Source organism: Gavia stellata, chromosome 25 (genome assembly GCF_030936135.1).
Source record: "Gavia stellata isolate bGavSte3 chromosome 25, bGavSte3.hap2, whole genome shotgun sequence".
NCBI classification, from domain to species: domain Eukaryota; kingdom Metazoa; phylum Chordata; class Aves; order Gaviiformes; family Gaviidae; genus Gavia; species Gavia stellata.
In genome coordinates this window covers 5,467,623-5,487,322 of record NC_082618.1, presented here as the reverse complement: position 1 = coordinate 5,487,322, position 19,700 = coordinate 5,467,623, and the positions used below count along the sequence as shown (strand labels likewise).

Below are 19,700 nucleotides of genomic sequence, written 5' to 3'. Positions count from 1 at the left end.
TTTCTGGGGTTTTCTGTACCTGTTTCAGACCCTACAGAATATCTATTAACCCTCTCCTTCCTCTGACTCTTGTCCATGCATGGTCTGTTGAGGTTATTAAGTCCTTGGACCCTAAACTTCGCTCCTGAGCATGTAGAGACAGTTATGCTCTTGCTTTTAGAGAAAATTGTTGCCACCTTATTCCAGGAAAGGTGACGGTGCTTGGTCTCCTCCCAAGCATCAGGCTTTACCCTGCCTAAAAATGATCCCCAGGATTGGTATTTCCAGTTGCCGAACGTTATCACCATCATGAAAACTCTGCCTTGCCTATCTCTCTAGCCCAACGAGCACTGTGTAAAAACTGAGTGTCCTCTGGCAGCATGCAGACCATCTTAGCAAATCAGTCTTTGGAAATGAGGTGTAGGGTCAAGCTCAGACCTTGTCTAGGTGGATGACCTGAGCAGAAGAAGAATTCTCCTTGCTTATGAAAGCTCTGAATTTCATCCCCTGGCTATTAGCGCTGACTGTAATTAGGTACTTAATCACATAAAGGTAAATACAGCAAAGAACTGAAGAGCCCTGGTGAATCCAGGCCGTGTTAATGTTGTTAACGGTGATCTTATTCTACATGTACAAGTCTTCCACTGTTAATTTGGAAGAGGTGAATATGCATGGTCTGTTTGTTCATGCCTTGTAGTGCCACATTTAGATATAAAAGGCTGCAGGAGAGCTCAGTAGAAAAGCCATTTACCACCATTCAATAAAATGAAAAGGTTAAGTTTGTAATTGATACCTCTGTTGTTGGAGGCTGGGGGTGCAAAAGAGGGAATAATTATTCATTTTAATAACCTTCAGCTCTCTGTGAGGCAGCTAGCAAGAGACATGCTGAGTAGCAGGGGAGTGCAGAGCTGCATAGGCTGGGCTGAGTGTGGTCAGCGCAGAAGCAACCCACCGGGGCCAGTGTCTGCTTCAAATACAGGTCTTGGTAGCCACGGTTTTGATCGGTGCTGTGCTGCCTTCTGCCAAATGTGACAGACCTCAGAGGTGCAAGGGAGGAGAAAAATCTGAATTTGAGTCTGTCCTTAAAACCACATAGAAGCAGAGGAAAGATCTGGACAGTTAATTAGCAAGCAAAAGGAAAATAGATCTCTGGGAACACTTCTGGTAAAAAGCAAGTAGCAGAGTTCTGGTAAAAAGGACAAATTTTATCAAAGTGTTAATTACCTGGCTCTTTAGGGACACCTTCTTCCCCTCTATGCTCCACTCCCTGTTTCTAGGACCTCTTCTGGGAAGTGGTATTTTGTTCATATTTAAAATCCTGCAGATGGTGTTTGAGTTACTTATTATTCAGGTTATTCTTTAACATACCGGCTGGGCCCCTTTTGTTCCTCTGGTCCCCACTGCACGTCTGTTTCCTTCAGGATCAGTGGTGGAAAGGCTGGGGACGCAAGGGCTCCGTGATGATGTTCAGGAGAGGGCAGTCTCAGATGTGAACTGAAGAAGGCTTTATTCTGGGAAGCGTGTCCAGAAGTCTCGCAACCCTTGGTCTCCATCCCGAGGTGCCTCTCAGCAGCTTTGGCTCTGGTCTGAAGCAGGAGAAATAAAACCCCTGAATCTTGTGGGTGATCTCGAGAAATGCTGCAGGTGCATCTCTTGGATGCAGAGGGAATTTCTGGTGGATAAACAGGAGACAGGGATCCTGTGGGTCTTAATGAGAAGCTGGGTTTCATTTGTGTGATGAGCACCTGGGGGTTGGAGTGAGGGATTTGTAACAGTCAACCCCATGTCTTCTAAAAGCACCAGTTGGGATCCCAGAAATCATGAAGTTGACTTTAAAACCATGTTTTGTACCAAAAAAAATAATTTTCCATGCTTTCTGCTGTTTTAATACTTCAAGATGCATGTGGAAACTTGGCTTTAAGCTTTTTCTTTCCCCCTCAGTATTTGGTTAGTATGGTGAAAGGCCAGAAGAGAGGTCTGAGCAAACTGTTGAACCACAGTGTTGGTGTTTAAGGATCAGCTGGACTAACAACTCTTGGGAATAATGTAGTTTAGCTGTGTACCTTGGGGCTGGGGGGTGGACTAGGTGGTCATATGAAGGCCCTTCTAATACTATTTTTAAGGTGAAGACTGGGAATTAGCTTTTTGTTAAATTAAACTGACTGTTTCTTGTTAGCCGGATTCCTAGAGCTGGGGCATTTGGGAACATACTAACCATAATAATTTTGCTGGTGGATATAATTGTACAAATTAGCAATGCTTCTCTGAGATCTCTTGTTATTTGAAAGCAAGCTCTGCCCTTCCCCTCTACCTGCTTAAATCCAGGACTGGAACCAAAGGCATACCAGTCTGAGGTCTGTGCAAATACAGACCAGTGGCCAGAGCCAGTGACCGGAGGGTCATGTTAGGCTGGGTGTGTGAGCAAGCGTGTGGTCAACGCTCATTACATTATGTAAGGGTGCTTTTCCCATGCTCAGCTTCTGCACAGGATATTACAAAAGTCCCTTATTCAGGGGCAGGCTGAGAAGAGCTGGTGGATGTTGTCATAGCTCCAGTGAAAATAGTTTTACCCCAAGGACACAGTAACCTTGTACTTCTGGCCAAATAGGTGCTTTGAGCAAGAGTAAAGAGGCAGTTCCGAGTGTGCTTATTGCACGCGTTTGTAGGATCGGCTCAGATGCCAAAGGATGCTTTGCAAGACTTTCCGTCTCTTCCCTCCTGCAGTCCTTGCAGGGAAGAGACCCAGTGGCCAATGGAAAGTGTGAACATATTAAATAATATTTTTCAAGCTCCTGGGGTAGCTAGTGAGCAGCAGGAACGTAGGGGTGTCCAGAACAGTCTTGGTCTGGGCAAGCTTATCCTGTTGCAGCTTGGCCCTTGCGTCTTCAGGTGAGAATTTATCCAGGGCCAGGCTTGCTCCTGACATAACTCCACAGATGCCTACAATGAGTTTGAATTGAAATTATCATGTCCGCAGGTCAGAATTGGAGAATTGATCTGCAGATGTGATGTGCGTCTCTGTATTGTTTTGGCACTTTGTATGAACACGTGCTCCCACGTAAGGCTTGGATCGCAAGAGATCCCTTGCTGGGGACTCTTGTCACCCAGCTTGTGGGAGGACTGTTAATGGAGATTTCCAGTATTGTATTAGAGCTTTAAAGGAGGCATCGCTGCTGGGTTTTGAGCTGAGCCAGAAGAGCAATGTAACACCAGAACAGCCCCTCTTTGAATGCTCTCTTGATTTGAATCTGCAGAAGATGATTCATTGTGTGTCTCTCCGAAGGCAGCAGAAGGTAAAAGTGGAAAATTACCTTTTCTTGGACGGTTTAAGATTGTCTATGGGAGAACATTTGGTTGGGGGTAATTCTGGTCCCACATCTGCCCTGTGCTGTATGTTTGTGTGGAGTTGTAGATGCGTTTGCAGCTCATAAGATGAAAAAGAAACATTTATTTCAGGAACTTTATTTTCTTTGCAATGAAGGCAGTTTTGGACATGTTATTCCAGGTATGAGAGGGGCTGTGTTAGAGGGTAACTGAACTCAGCTGAGGTTCTGTGGCTCGTGCTCTTCACTTGGTCTGATTTTTGAAGGCAACATTTTGTTCTCCATCACTAAGAGTCTGAAGTCAGTTGTTCAGCCTTTGCTTCTGTCATGTTCGTTTTTTTAATGGGATCTGCATGTTAATGTTAGCAAGACAGTATTGATCTCTTAAGAAGAAAGCATTAATTTAGCATTTGCCTATCAATCAGCTGTGCGTAGGTGGTGAAAATCCCTGTTAGTCTTTGGACTTGCTTTTCAAATGTCAGTCTCTGCAATCAGTGTGATCGCACTGCTTAGAAGCAGGTTTTTTGGAGACAACTTTACTGTTTCCTTTTTCTGCACCAGTTCTGGGGAATTGCATTTGCAGCCTTGGTGGGGTCAGGCTGTCTGAGATGATCTCCCCCAGCCATGGGGAGGTCCAACATCTTGCCTGTTTCTCAGGAATGTTGCTCCTCCAGGCTCTCTAATCGGTGTGAGTTGGTACTGCTCTTCTGGGAATACCTCTGACTGTCCTTTAACCTCCTGAAAGGGGAAGGTACCTGCCTGGTGCACGTACAGGTGGCAGCTTTGGTGCTGTTGGTGGGCTTCAGGTCTTCAGTTGTACTCACTCGCTCCAAAAACAAGTAGCTCTTGTTATGGGAACAATTAAGCTGCTGCTTAAGGCTCCCTGGGACTAGTGAAGGACTGCTGGCTTAGACCAGGGTTGAGAGCACGCGATAGTCTTGCTGTCTTTAGTTCAAGACTTAAAGGAAGTTATTTAGATTGTGAGATTTCTGGATCTGATGTTCAGTTAGAGGCTTGCTGGCTTGTACCAACATCAGGGGCTGTCCTTGGCCGTACCTGCTGGGAACAGCCCGGCGCTGTCAGTAGGGTGATGGGTACTAACTCAGTATTTATATGCTTTGAAGATCCCCTTCTGGCCCTGCAGCTCCTGGGAACTGGGGGGCTACACCCCAGACCTAGATCAACGATGATGGTACCTAATGAGGGTGATCCATGGCTGCCTGGTTTGGTGTTACTTATTTCCATTCGGAAGAACATAGCTTCACCATGTGTTTGGCAGCCTGGTCTTCTGGCCAGACCAGCTCTGCCAAAGGTTCTTGGGTAACCCTGGGGAAATTACTTCATCTGTCTGTGCCCCTCTCCCCATCTTGTGAAAACCTTTCTGTGTGTCTTTTGGTCCTTAGATGAGAAAGTTTTTTGGTAAAACCATCCAACTTGGTGTATCAAGAAAGGACTTGAAAAGGTTCTGGAATATTTATTGTGCTTGGACCTTACGTGAAGTAGGCACAAAACGCGGTCGGCACTGCATAGGGGTAGTTCTGCTTGTGGGGCACTGACACAGGCTTTGCGTGGGGATTTCTAGTCACAAGGCACGAGTTCTTGACTGGTTGCATGTTTGAGGCAGAAAATAGTCTTACCGCTTGCACACGAAGCTGGCTGATGCTTCCTGTCATAACTCGATTTTCAGTCATGTGTGGGCAAGGTACCTCACTTTTTGTCCTGAAAAAAATGAGCTCTTACAGCTTCCTTTCCCAACCCGGCTGAATAGAGGCTTGAAAAAAAGGTCTTTAGTAATCTCAGCTCTGGCCATGAATTACTATTCAGGATGCTGGCAAGAATTTCCATAGTGTTAGGAAGTGGTTTTGCGTGGTCTACTGTCAGAGGTAGCTTTTGGGGACACACTGACTTTTAGGTTGTCTGCTGCTGATTTACAACCCTAAGCATTTTTTTTTAGTTCTGGTGATGGCTGTTGCAGGTGGGGAAGTAATTTCTTGGGGAAAGCAAAGGCAGGCGTTTTCTTGAATGTAAGTTTAACAGCAATATGCTACTTTAGAAATGTTATGACTTGTAAATGGCCTGTACTTTATGGGCAAACATCATATTAGATCAGCATGATCAGTCCTGTAGCTCTCTATGTGCCAATCCTACCTTCAGGGAATGGCTGTCCTTTTTAATGATTCATTAGCTTTAATAAACTGCAGCCCATGAATACAGCTGGCTGGGATGGGGGAGGGTGAGAATTGCATTGCAGCTGGGGGTGCCAGGGAAAACTGGAGTGCCAAGGAGGGGATGGGGTGGGGTGAGCGGGGGTCTGCCACCATGGGGCTCGTCTGGCATGGGATTGAGTGGGGCAGCTCCAGTCCATGGTCAGCCCAGCACTGCTGCAGTGTTTGAAGGCAGTTAAGCTGCACTCCAGGGATCCGTTTGGTGTGATGCCTTTGAAACATGTAGCTTTAGGGGGGAATAGCTGAACAGGACCTTTAGGGGTTACAGGTGATGCCCCTCATCCTTCAGGCCCCCAGGGTCAGGGCTGCTTCCAGGGCTCCAGTGAGCGGGAGGACCCTGCATCACAGCAGACTCAATGCCTGAGGAGCCCTAAAGCCAAGGCAAAGAGGAAGGTCCTGTTCACACACCAGCTCAGATGGTCACAGGTGAGAGTTGTGCCCATATTTCCCTGCTTTAATTTTCTGCCTGGGCTCCTCCCTCTAAAAGCCTCTGGATCCTGTCCTTGTGCCGACTCCAACCCTGTTGCCTCTCGGATGTTTTATGTCCTCTGAATCAAGGGCTTGGGTTTTGTTTTATTTTATCTTTTTAAATTTTCTTTGAAAGGTTAAAGTTTTTTTTAATGAATATGTTTCCCCGTTGTTTCCCTCCTGCATGTTGATCTCGTACCCGCTGTAGGCATGACGGCTATTCTGATGTCAGCCGCTGGACTTCCCGTGCACCTCACCTGTGTGCCGCAAGCTGCCAGCACCCATAAAGCCACTAAAAAACACAGCTCAGTTAAGGAGGGGAGGAAAGTGTCCAAGAAAGGTAGTTCCTGCTCAAACTCTGATATTTGCTTCCATCTCCTTCTCTTTATCTCTCTGCACTTGTTCTGCCTCCCTCCTTTCCTCTTGTCTCTCCCCCCACCCTCTTGGCTCTTCTCATTTGACTGATGATGTTCATCCCACCAAGGGGAGAAGCAGGACATGTCTCCTCTGGCCTGCACAGTTTCTGCCAGGCTGTAAAATAAGATGATAAAGTAGACCCTGTCCTGTGGTAGCTCTGCTCGTTTCCATCAGTCATTAGATCTGGAGCAGCCCAGTTGTTCTCTGTGCGTGTCAGACTCCTGCAACCTCCCCCATGGTCCTGCTACACCCTCTTGGGGAGCCTTGGCCATCCACTTGCCAGGACCTTCTCTGGCTCATTGGTGGGACAAGTCTGGGAGCTGAGGGATCATCAAGGAGAGCATTTAATCCGTACGTGCTCTTGAGAGAAGGTCTGCTTGTGAGCCATGCTTGTCACAGTTGAGTCATGGGGTGAGAAGGATCTTGCAGACAAGAAGGTCCCTGAGTCATATAGGGCTTTCGAGGTCAAAATGCAGAGGATTTGTTCTCTCCACCTCTGTCTGTCTGGGGTGGAAGGGAGTGGAGTGGAGCTCTCTCGGGTGGACATGCCCTTGCAGGAAGGGCCGGGTTACCCCAGCTCTCCTGCTGAGCTGAGCCACCTCCATGGCAGGGCCCTCATTTCTCCTCTTCATATCTCACTGGCATCCCGCACCCTCACCCTTGCGGAGTCGGTGGGCTCCCGGTTTAGAGCCTGGGTCCCATCCATGTGTAGCAGCCCTGGGACCCTGCGGGGGTAGGTGTGAATCCAGCCTGGTGTAGCTGTAGAGGTTGTTTGCCAACCCCAGCACAGGTGTCCTGGGGTGGTCAACCACCACCAAACCCAAGGTTCTTCCCCATTCAGATAAGCGAAGGGGGGACTAGAGGTGGGGGCCATGTTCAACATGGAGATGCTTGTATTTAAGAAAGAGGGACAAGCCCTGAAGTGGAGGTGAAGAGGCATCTGACTGGGGAGTTTGTTGGTGCCAGTGTCTCTCTCCTTGGAGTCCATGCATGCAGTGAGGAGGTTTGAGGGGGAAGTAGGGTCCAAACCCTTCCAAAGAAGGCAGGAAGGTTGGTAGAAGGAAAGTACAAATTAAAGGCAGAGAGAGATATCTTGCAGAAATGCATTATGGAGGGAGCTGGGAGGAGGAGATGCAAATGGCGAGAAGGAGGGAGAGAGCAAATGTGGAGTAGGATGTGTGATAGAGGGGGAGGAGAAAGCAGGGGGCGGCAGGAGAAGCAGTGAAGAACAGGAGGAGCAAAGGAAAATGGGAGGTGAAGAAGAGCTGAGGAGAGGTGGGTGGCAGAGGGGCTGAATGAGGATCTTGCTCTGTGGAGCCAGCTGGCAAGGCAGTGGGGTAATGCCAGCTCCTGGTGCAGGCAGCATCCGTACAGCCCTCTGCAGCCTGCAGCCGGGGATGAGAACTGGTGCTGGGGATGCCCTGGAAACAGTGCTGAAACAGAGCCTCGGGGAGGCCAGCCCTCCTGCAGAGGCATTGCCTTGCCCCTGTCACTGGAGGAGCCCAAAAAACAGAGGGGCCAGGTCTGCCATTGGTGTTGGTCACCTGCTGCTGGTTAATGAGATGAAGCTAGCTGTATTTAGGGCAAGGTGTGGCCACAAACACACAGCCCTGCTCCTCTGCAGTGCAGCTGGCTGCCAGCTTCTCCTCAGTGCAGTCTGTCAGGAGCAGCATGCTCACAGCATCCAGCTCCTCCTTGGTGTGGAGGAGATGGGGGTGCAAGTAGTCGGGATGCTTGCGAGAGTGTGGTGTTAATAGGAGGATATGTCTTGCAACTTATGAGCAGGGTGGGGAGAGCAGCAATGCAGAGCGTGAAACGGGGTAGGTGGGGAGGATGGGATGTGGGCTGGGGGGCAAGAACAGTACACACCGTGTTAGGTATCTGCTGGGGGAGCAGAGGGGTGGCTGTAGCTGTGCCTGGTGTTGCACACCCCATCAGTAAGGCCTCTGCCTCAGCAAGATGCTGGTTCGTCAGCATTTGCTGCAGCACCCAGGCACGCACGTGTGTCCTGCTGGGGCTGCTGAGCAGCACCTTGGCCAAAGGCTGGGTGTGCTGGGGCAGGGCCGGCACCAGCCTCGGCCCCCGGGGGTGTCCAGGCAGCTGGCTCAGCCCCAGGGCTGTGCCCGGTGCCAGCCCGCAGAGCCAGGCTTGGGGACCTGCCTGGCTGCCACCTCCCTGCCAGCTCACCAATGCCACCTGCTGGGGCCAGGACACCTCCAGCCTGGCGAGCTGAGAGGGGACACCAGCGGGAGGGATGGGACAGTGTCTGGGGAAGGGGCACCAAGCAGATCCTTCTCCCATCTGGCACAGCAGGATTTGTCCTAGCCATCCTTGTCCTGCTCAGGACATGTGGCAGAGGAGACACTTTGCCAGCTCTGCCCTTTTCAATGCTGACCCATGAGAAGGGGGTGCCTCTCTCTTTTAGTTTGCTAAAATCCCCCCTCTTGCTTTAGAAAGCGGGGTCCCCTTTGGTGGGGGCAGGGAGGCTGGTGCTGCGGAGTGCATGACTCCTGGGATGAAGAGGGTGCTCAGTCCCTCCTAGGAACAAGCTGTGTTTGTACAACAGCCCTCCAGGCTTAGGAACACTGCAGTGAAAGTAGTGAGCCTGACTTTCCCTGTTCTTTTTCCCTTTACAGGCCCTGAAGCTGCCAACAGGCAGAGATGGGCCTGTTTTGTGCCCTGAATTTCTGCATCACATGCCCTTTCCCCTCCCGTGCCCCTCCAGGTTTTTCCATCGTGGAGAGTTCTAGTGAGAGCTGTGCATCCAGGAGGAGGCCAGCAGTGCGCTGGTGCCAAAATAGGTGGTGGTGGTGGGTGCAGTGTACCCCTGCCGAGCCCCTTCTTGCTCCCTCCTGCTGCTGCAAACCCTGGCCCCACGTGGGTTGAGGTGATGGAACTGCAGCCAGCTTGGCGAGTAGCTGGGTTATGTTAAACAAAGGCACTAATTAGTCAGGACTTGTTAGCGTTGTTGCCTTTCTGGCAATGATGTCTCTGGTGCAGATGAGTGCTGTGCTGTGGGTGCTGCAGGTCTTGGGGAAGCCGTAGTCTCCGGGCAGGCACTGTGCTGTCGGTGCTGGCACGCAGCCTGGCAGCGTCTGCTGTCCTGATGGATCAGCATTACCTTCCCACCGGCTGGCACCACACTGTGCTTCCTCAGGCTGCTGCAGCCGCTGCCTCCTACCAGTGCCGCTGACTGCACACTTGGGGTGGGCTGAGACCCCGCTGGTTGTCTGGGAGGGAGGTGAGTGACTTGTCTGGCTCTCTCTGAGCACTGCCATGCTGCTCAGGAGTGGAGCTGGCTGCCATAGAGGGGGACTGAAAGGAGAAGGTGTTGGTTTGGGTCTGGTGTGCCACTTGTTAGCCTCTTGGCTGATGGGATCACTGTCCACTTTTCCCCTGGCTTGGAGGTTTCCCTGCACATCCTCTCTGGGATGGTCAGTCATGTGCGGAGCGCTGTGGTCACAGGGGAAGAGGAGATGAGCATGTTTGTCCTTCGCTGCTGAGCAGGATGGGATCTGGCTAGGTGAGGGGAGTAATCCCAACTGACTCTGATTCCTGTATGTCCTGTCCATCTGCAGCTGGGACTGTGGACCATGCCAGTGTCTATGGGATGGGTGGGACTGGGGAGCCCCTTGGAGTCAGGGGAGCTCGCTGTTCCCGTGGGGGACCATCTGCTGAAGGAGACAGGCTGCAATAACATGGATGCTCTGTCAGGATCAGAGCAGCCTGGTAGCTTGGTTAGCCTGCTGGAATGCTAAATGTGGAGAAAACTGTTTTGAACACCAATCTCCTCTCACCTTCCTGATCTCTGGACATCCCTCTTGGGGGGTGAGGCCAGTAGGTCCAGCCCTTGTAAGTCCAGGGAACAGAAGGCAGAGGTGACTGCTTCTAGCTATTGCCATGGACAACCTGTGTCTGGCCTGTGTAGGGTATTAAAAAAAGAGTCTGCTGACTATATGGCTTGTTTTAGGATCCAGAGGGAGGTATGTTACTGCTGCAAGCATTTGGTTGCTGAGGAAGGATTCAAAACACATCTGTTAAATGTTGCCCATGGAAAGCCCTTGCTTCAGCAAGCAACTTATTATCTACAGGGAGGAAGGGGAAGCGTTTCAAAAAAAAATCATTATTCCTCTCTTTGTAAATTAAAGAATGGTAAACATTCCTTCACATCCCAGATAAATCAATAGCACAGCGTTAGGCCAGCTGGTGATAAACAGCATCGGTCAATTCTGATACTGCATTTTCAATCTGCTATTGAATCCTGAAAACTCTGGGGACTGAACAGGCTTCGATACCAACGGATGGCTAGAACAAAGATTTGGAGGCGAGCACTTTTATGGAGCAAATGGTCCAGTAAGGAGGTGATTCATGTGCTGAAGTTTGTGACTTGTGCTGTGCCTCCCAGCCTTCTAGCCCCACGCTGTGCTGCTGGGATGTGGCCTGCCAGATGTGCTGGTCTGCCCAAGGAAGAGCCTTTCTTTGGAGGCAAGGAAGGCTGTGTGGGCTTAGCTACCCTTGCTGAAACCAAGTTCTCGGCATCGAAAGGCTTCCTTGGGACTGGACGTTCAAGCACTTGCAGCTGGGGACAGATTTTCTAAAACATCTGGGCTCCCCAGCCCTCTCTCTCCAGACAACCTTGGTGGATCTAAATGCCTCAGAGCATTATTACAGCAAAGCGACAGGAACAGATCAGAGCTGCCACAATGCAAACCCATCAGGCATGGGTTTCCTAAGGATGGCTGAGGGCTGCATCACCCTCTTCTGCCTGCCTGAGTGCCCCCAGATCCATCCTAATGCCAGCTGGTGAGGTGGTGTAATGCCATTTGCTTTGCCCAAAATCCCTGCTCTACCCCACATACTCTGCAAGAGCTTTCTTGTCCTCACTCTTACCTAGCTCTGCACTGGGATTTTTATCTCCTTTCATTGATTTGATTCGAATGAGCCTGGCTGGTTCTTGGGCAAGTAATCTCTTAGTTTCTCTGAGCTGCTACAGAGGAAGGAAGATCAACAGCAAGAGAAATGCACAGCAGGAGCTACAGGGAAGAAGCATCCTCTGCTGTCCTGAACAAGGTGAATTGCTCTAAAGCTGCTCAGATGTGCTGAGCAGGTGAGCTGGGGCATTCTGCCAAGTACTGGGCAGGCATTGCTGCTGGTGTAACACACCCTCTCTGCTCACTTCCCTCACTGTCTTCACTGCCTTGTCTGTGCATCTTTTTGGCACGGCTTTCTCTAGCCCATAGCCAGAGGAGACAAGAAGGTCACTTCAAAAAGAGCCACATGGAAAAAACAATCCAGATGGAGAAGGACTTGGTGGTCAGTCTGGCAGGCAGCACAGGATCCTCAGGAATGGGAATGTGGTGGTCATCATGATTGGGTACTCCTGGAAGCGGATGGAATTACAGTGGGTAGCAGCTAGACTGCTCACACAGTCCTCTCAAAAACCTGCAGAGCAGAAGCTGAAGCCTCCATCTCCCATGTGACCATGAAGGTCTCCTGCAGTTGCAAACCAGAACCTGGTTCCAACTTCCACATGTGGCAAGTGCCACCCTGTATTTTCCAGCCTGGAGCGGGGACATCACAGAGCACACAACCGGGAGGGCTTCAGGCATAGTAAGCACCCAGCTGAGCTCTGACAATGAGCTGAGCTGGTTCAGACTGATCACATTCCCTTGTGACTCGTTCCTTGCTGGCAGTTCTTGACCTGCTGTGTATAAGCAAGATCCCAGCAGAGAGGACTCGTGGACCTGTTTCTCACCTTTGGAAAAAGCAAGGAGCTGCGTTCCCTGTGGGGTCTGCTGATGAGGCCTTGAAGGAGCTCCTCACACTGCTGAGCTCTTGGCCTGAGAGCTGGAAGGCTGGGGTTTGCCCAGGCTCCTGTTTGTCTCCTGCTCTTCTTGTGGCAGTTCTTGGAAATGCTTTTCCAGGGGATTTTGGCATGCCCCTGAAGTGGAAAACACCTGCTTCTGTGTTGCTCTTTGGCTTAATGCTTGCTTTATCCTGTTGCCACCTTCCTGGCTAAGGGTCTCTAGAGGGTGATCCTCACCGCCCTGCTCTGCCTGAGATGCAGGCATCTTTCCTCCTGCCTGGCACTGGCACTTGGAGGGAGCATCCCTTCACCTCCTGGGTTCCTTTTCTTGTTCTGTGTGCTCAACCATCCCTTCCTCCTGCTACTGCTGCCAGAAGTCATCTGTTTCAGGATGGCCAGGGATCCCCTTCTGAAAATAGCTCATCTTAATGACTGCGTCCTCATTTAGGAGAGTCCAGCTCCCAGTTCATCAGTCTTCCTTAGCTAAACGATTTTCCACCCTCATTAGCTCTCTGCCTCACTCTCTTCTGTTGCCCCAAGCTAGCTTGTCTGCAGTGAAAAGGCATCTTTTCCCTGGTTGCATCTCATACAGCTGTCTGCTGCAGGGTGACCTTGTGCTCTCTGAGGTGTCCCCATAGCACTAGCTGCTTGCAGAGCTGCTGTTCAAGGCAATGGGGGGCTCCTACCTGACACAGGATCTGTGCCATCCAGGTCTTTGCCTGTTTAATGACACCTGTGACATGTGAGCAGTCCTTCCCTTCTGTTTCACCATGTTTGCCTCTACCATGAAAAATGGTTATCCAGAAAATAGCACCCACCCCTTCCTCCTGGTGACAGAGACTGCTGTTTGGGGTGGCAGAACAGCTCGGTGCTGGCTCCAGTGTGACTGTCTCTTCATGCACAGCTTTTTCAACCACAGAGGCAACACTTGTGAACCCTCCATCTTTCTTGAAAGCACCAAAGGGGATGGGGAGAGCTGAAGATGCATGTTGTGCAGGTACACCCACAGCTCTGATGCCAGCGGTTGCATGCGGTGATGCTCTGTGTCCACCTGGGAGCGTGGAATTTGGAGTAGCAGTACTGACTGTGCTAAAGCACAGTCGATGTCTTACAATGGCTTAGAAACGAGCTTGAGAGCAAAGCTCTTTAGGGCAGTCTTGGACTACAACTCCTCATGAGGCTCTGGGGTGTCAGGCATGGATGCTTGTGGCCTGTCTGGCTGCTGCTAGCATTTCTTTTGCTCCCGAACTGCCCCAGCGGCTCGGCCGGCCAGGATGGAGGAGAACAGAAGGAAGAGCTGTACCTTTGCCGGCTATTTCATCGCAGCACTGCTTTGCCCCGACCTCCCCCAGAAGTAGATCCAGGACAGAAGGGCAAGGTTCCTTCTGAGCCAAGTGACAGTTCTCTCTTTTTGCCTCCTGCCAGGTGGAATCATAAGGTCACTTGTGCAAATGTTTCCTTTCCTAGGCTGGTGGAAGAGCCTGGCAGCCTCTGTGACAGGCCTGATGACGGGTAAGGAGCTCATCTCCTCTTGCCTGGGGCTGGGCACCGTGTGATGCTTGCTGGCTTAAGCCAAGCCTCACTGGGCAGCTCCGAAAGGATAGACTGGGAGTTGAGGTGACTGATGCTCTCGGTGGTAACTCGCTTTGGGTGTTGAGTGATGTTTGTTGCTTAATCCCATAATGCCTCCAAGGGAACCAGGCTGCTGGTGCTCGAGGGCTGCTTGAGTGCCCATGCCTGGGTGGATGGGGAGCAGGGACTATATTTAGGAAAATGTGAAGTTCTCGGTGTCGTGTGCTGCAAATAAGGTACCTGTTAGAAAGCTGGTTTGTTTTATATACCCTGTGACTTGTGCTGTGTCTTGCTGGATTTGAGTATGTGGAAGCTCAAGAGAAAGGATGCTATTTCATGTTAAGGATGCAAGGCTTGTGCTGCTGTACTCGAAACAGGGCCTGAAGTTCAGTGTATTGTTGGGTCTGATTGTCAGGTGCCAGCTGGGGCGATGTGGGAATACCTTTTCTCCTTTGACACCACAGGTAATGTAATCCTCTGTCCCACTGAGACCATAGCATCCTTGGGTTGAGTTTGGTCCTAGCTGGCCTCTCGTCTGCACAAAGAAAGTCCAGCTGGGAGCGGGCTGGTGTTGCTTGGGGTGTATGGGGAGAACTGGAGCACAGCAGCTATAGGCAGACTCCTGAGTGTATGGCACAGGGCACCAACATCTGCCAGTGTGTTCTCCCATCTGTGGCACTCATGTTCCTAGTGGTAGCCATTTCTGATAGCAAAGCCTTTGCAGGGCTTGTAGGGATCAGTTGGAGCAGTCTCTTCTCCCTGTCTAACCCTAACATTTCTCCTTGGCGTCCTGGCCAGTGACTTGCTTGTCTCCCTTCTCTCTAGCTCACCCTGCACATGCCTGTCATACCTCACAGCATGTCTGATTTCTTCTCCTCTCTTTTTCTCATCTCTCTCCTTGTGCAGCAACACCAACCGAGCCAGAAGCAGTGGTGAAGAAGTACCTGGAAGAGGTGAAGGGCTCTCCTGCTGATGAGGTGAGAGGACAGTGAAGTGACTCTGGCTTGCCCAGTGGCCTGTTCACTGGGGTGCTGTGAAAACAGCAACGATGCCTGAGGACCATCCTTCCTTGGGCATCCCATGTGGTAGGTACTGCTGCTTGCAGTGGCACTGGTGACACTAGGTGGAGAGGCCTCAGCACTGCCTGAAGCCCACATGTGGTAACTGGTGACTCTTCCCTGTCAGAGGACTGTGACAGAGAAAGCACGGTGTGGGTTGAGTAGCTAATCCTGGTAATACCTCTCCATTTCCCTTGGAGCTGGCTGCAGCCTGGGGTGGAGGAGGGAGTTTGGCTTTGGTCTCCTCTCAATGCTCGTAGAGGTCAAAACTACAGAGATCAAAACCCTGCACTGGAGCTGCTCTGTAGAGGAGCAGGACATAACCATACTTGGTTCCCACTCATCCCCTCTAACTGATGGCAGCTCTCTTCCTGTGCTGTCTAGGAGATAGTGGAGTGGGGTGGTACCAGCCAGATAAGGAAACCTGTCTCTGGGCCCTTAAACATCAAAGGGAAGAATTAAAGTTGAACATAAACCATCCTAAAGCATCTCCTTGATCGCTTCCTTGGTGGGTCAGTCACTATGATCAGCCTGTGCTCGCACTACATGGTGGTTTTCTCCTTGCTGTCTTGGCCTCTAGGACTGTATCATCTGCATGGAGAAGCTGTCCTCCCCCTCAGGTTACAGCGACACTTGTGAGTGCAGCACAATCAAACCAGAGATGGTCGGTCGTCTGACAAACTGCCAGCACTCCTTCCACATGCTCTGCATGCTGGCAATGTACTCCAACGGGAACAAGGTACCGAGCTGGCCCATCCCCACCAAAGTCCCCTGTGCCCTGGTGACTTGGCTGTGGAGCTCTGATGTCTGCTTCTCTCTCCCCGCAGGATGGGAGTTTGCAGTGCCCCTCTTGTAAAACCATCTACGGAGAGAAAACCGGTACTCAGCCCAAAGGGAAGATGGAGGTCTCCACTTTCCCTCAGTCCCTCCCTGGCCACAAGGACTGTGGGACAATCCAGATTGTGTATCACATCAGCAGAGGCATCCAGGTGAGTGCACAGCATGCTTGCAGGAACGGCTGCTGCTGGATAGTACAAGCTGTGAGAGCCTCCCAGAGAAGTACTGGGATCCAGTACAGTACCTGCTGGCAGCCCACCACTGAGGAGCCTAAGGTGCCTGGAGCCAGCAGCTGCGCTGGCTGTTCTTCGATGTATAAGTTACTCGAGTCTCCTCTGTGAAAGACCTTTTCCCACTTTGAGAGTGGCCCCAGGGTCTACAACAGCCTTTTGCTTACAGTAAAGCCTAATGTCTGTGAAGCAGAGAGGAGACTCAGCCCATGCTCACAAGGTGGGAGAGATCCCAATGTCTGGTTTCGCAGCCCACGTCTGAGGCTTTTGGTGGTTGCAATGAGCTTGCGAGGGTTTGGGCTGCGTGGTCTTTTTAGGATGTCGTCAGACTACATAGAAAGAGCTGTGGTTTGGGGCTGTCTCCCACCAGAATTCAAACAATCTTAAGAGCTGGCTTTGTATCCCAGCATGAGACTGCTCTTGGAGGACCCATAATACACGATGTGCCGTAAGAACAAGACAGATACCTCATACTCATGATCAGCAGTACCTTGCTCCTTTTAAATGGAAGAGCTGGTTTGAGATGTGCTTGTGTCAAATCCTGTTGCTGATCCTAAATCCTCCTGCTGAGGGATTGTCCAACCCCTATGAAGATGAATGTGTCCATGCCAAATATGTCTTATCTATTGCAGGGCCCCGAGCACCCCAACCCTGGGATGCCTTACACAGCAAGAGGCTTTCCTCGCTATTGTTATCTACCAGACAACGAGAAGGGCAGAAAGGTAAGGTATCACACCCTGATAATGTGACCCTTCTCAGGTTGTCTCTCATCCCTGTGTTGGTGGATCAGCGCAACAGGGTTGCTTTTGGGAGCTGTCCCCACGATGCTAACCAGCTATTCTTGTAGTTGTCCGTGCTGTTTGTTGCTTACATGTATTGGTAACCCCTGTGCCTGTGAAGATCTTTGCTGCCTCTTCACAGCTTTGACTGTGAAGACTTAGTCTCCTTCATCCCTTTACTAACTAAAATCCTGTCTAATCTTTTGGGAAGACATTCCTGGCTTGTCTTGCGCTATGCAGTTACAACGGTTTGAACTTAAAACTGCTGAGCTCAGAAAGTCTGTCTGCTGGCTCTTCCCATCCCTGTTTCCTCTGGGGCCGTGTGTTTGTCTCAACTTGTGCCAGTATTTTTCAAGTCCTGGAAGACTGGCATGTGCAGGGAATGGTCCTTCTCAACAGGGTCACCACATGGGTAACTAGGAGGTGAGGGAGATCCCTTCAGATGCTGGGATCTTTGGTTGGCTCCTGCTACAGCAGTTATTTAGGCTGTTAAGCTTCTGGCAAGCTGCTTTCATGGTTCAAGTGTCCTAGCTGCTTTGTTTTTTCTCCTTCCACTTCTAGGTCCTGGAGCTCCTGAGGGTGGCCTGGAAGAGACGCCTGATTTTCACAGTGGGAACTTCCAGCACCACCGGCGAAAGCAACACGGTGGTGTGGAACGAGATCCACCACAAGACAGAGATGGACACAAACCTGAGTGGCCATGGCTACCCTGACCCCAACTACCTGGACAATGTGCTGGCAGAGCTGGCCGCGCAGGGCGTCACCGAGGACTGCCTGAGACAATGAGCTGGGGTGGGGGCCCAACTATGCCGTGCACGCATCAGGGGCCCACCTAGTGCACTTATTCCTGTTGCCTTAAGTTCCTATGTCTGAGCGCCTGTCACACTGAGCAATAACACTGTACCATGGGAGCCCTGCCTGCTCTCTACAGTCTTTTTTTTTGGGGGGGGGGAGGGAAGGATATTTTTGTAAGAACTGTGTTTGTGTCTCTGGATAGGGTTGATGGCCACAGCCAGGACCAGCTGGGAGAGTGGACCTAAGCTGACAGACCCCCTTGTGAAGGCAGAACCTTGCCCTGGTAGTGCTTGGGCAGAGGAGGGTGTCTTGCTCCCATTAGACCAGCCGGAAAGCAAATGAGGGCCTCCCTCCGGCACACTGCAGCTCCCTGTCCCTGAGGCACCTCTGACAGCGAAGCCTCCTCCCCCTGTATCTCTGCTTGGTTGTAATAAATACTTCATTTCCATGGTGAGTCGCTGCTTTGCCTTCAAGCTGCCTGATGGCTTGGGGTGCCTCCCCCCTCGGTGGCCCTCCCTGGGGGACTAGCCTGCTCCGTGGAGCTGGGGACACTCGATCTAGCCAGGAGAAAGGAGGGATAGCACAGCTCTGCTGGAGGGACATGAATCACTGTAGGGCCATGGGGTGCTGGTCCCAGGGCTCAGGCATTGCAGGCTGTCAGTGCTTCACCCCCCCCAGAGCCTGGTGGTCTGTGGCCACAGTGCTGGCAGAGGTGACACAGCAGTGTCCGTCCTGGGGGAAGCCGCAACCCCCTGCTCTTGCTGTGAGCCCCCATCCCTCCCTCCTGTCATCCTCAAGCCCTCCTGGCAGGACCTGCCCCTCTTTTTCCCCCTCCCTCGGGTGAAATGGCAGCGGTTTGGGGCTGTTTGTGCCCGGTGAAGCCTCTGCAGGGAGGAGCCCGGTGTAGCTGCTCCACACTGCCGCTGCAGGGAGCGCTGGTGCCATCAGGCGGTGACAGGCCACCTCCCTCCCCGCTCTGCTGCTGCCACGCCAGGCTGCTAGCAGAGATGCTCTCCAGGTAGGAGCACTCCTATGCCATGAATGCTGCCTGTTCCCAGTGCTAGCACCCTGCAAAGGGGGTATTGCCCCAATCCGGGTGGCCTTGCTGTACATTGTCCCTGGCCTTCTTGTCACTTGGTAGCTGAAGCCTTTCGAAGAGCTGTTTCTGGCTGTTCCCTTCCCTGTGGCCACCAGCCCCAGCTGCAAGTCCAGGGTGCTCTGCCCACATTAAATCCCTTTGGCACATCGGAGGCGCTGGTGCCATCTGCCATTTCATCTCCTTCCTGGGAGATCTGGGATGTGGCTGTGCTTTGTGGTAGCCCTGTCTTGGCATCCTCCTGGGACCAGGGTGTCCTGGACCAGTACAGGGTGATTTTCTTTCTGTCACGCCAATATAAAAATGAAAGGTTTTTCGGAACCGTAAAGGGCTGGAGCTTTCCCCGGTGTCCATCTTGTGCTTGCAGCTTCCTGCTTACCCTCTGCTGCGGGTTCTAGGGAGAAAGCCCTCAAACACCCAGCCAAGTCTGGGGATGCTGCAAAATGGGGAGCTCCTTGGGAGCAGCAGGTATGTGTCCGTGTGTTGCTGAGCTCTGCGCAAATGGCCTGTAGTCTCTCCCACCCTGGTTGCGAAAGGGAGAGATTTCGAGCTTAAACCTCAGCTTTCTATCCCCAGATCATGTCCTCCCAGCAATCATAACAAGTGAATTGAAACAAAAATTGAGCAGGGTTCACCCAGCCCTGTACAAAGCAAGAATTTTCCTGCTGAGCGTGGCCCAAGGCATCTTCAGTAGATGCTCCTGTGCGTGAATAAGCTGGAGCCTCCCTGCGTCTGGGCTGGTCCGGGGCTGGGGCCCCGCAGCAGGAGCCGGCCAGGCTCAGCACCTCATCCCTGGCTGTCACGTCCTCTGCCACGAGGACACAAGGCATCTCCTAAAATCCTCGCCATGTCCGTGCTGAGCCCCAGATGGCTTAGTCCCTACGGCGGGGGGATGCAGGCAGCAAAGGGGTGGAAATCGGCAGAGGTGGGTGCTTGGGCACCGCTGCGCAGGGCGATGCTCCGAAGCTGGTCCCCTCTGCGCTGGGGCCAGGGGAACCGCTGGCGGAGGGGGAAGGCTCCAGGGCTGGCATGGGCCGAAAGCATGACCGCGATGCCGTGGTGCCGGTTGAAGCCGGGAGGGGACAGAGCCCGAAATAAGTGCTTATAATGCTACC

The 19,700-nt window shown here is 51.8% G+C and overlaps 1 protein-coding gene across 1 annotated transcript in view; it reads left to right on the top strand.

Annotated features, from left to right (window-relative positions):
- Positions 1 to 17,480, top strand: part of DTX2 (deltex E3 ubiquitin ligase 2) — a 33,843-nt gene extending 16,363 nt beyond the window's left edge. The window contains exons 4-9 of the mRNA XM_059829269.1: positions 6,204 to 6,335; positions 14,697 to 14,767; positions 15,429 to 15,587; positions 15,676 to 15,837; positions 16,548 to 16,637; positions 17,256 to 17,480. Of these exons, the coding sequence (XP_059685252.1) occupies positions 6,204 to 6,335; positions 14,697 to 14,767; positions 15,429 to 15,587; positions 15,676 to 15,837; positions 16,548 to 16,637; positions 17,256 to 17,480 (839 nt within the window). The remainder of the gene's footprint in view (positions 1 to 6,203; positions 6,336 to 14,696; positions 14,768 to 15,428; positions 15,588 to 15,675; positions 15,838 to 16,547; positions 16,638 to 17,255) is intronic.
- The last annotated feature ends 2,220 nt before the right edge of the window (positions 17,481 to 19,700 follow it).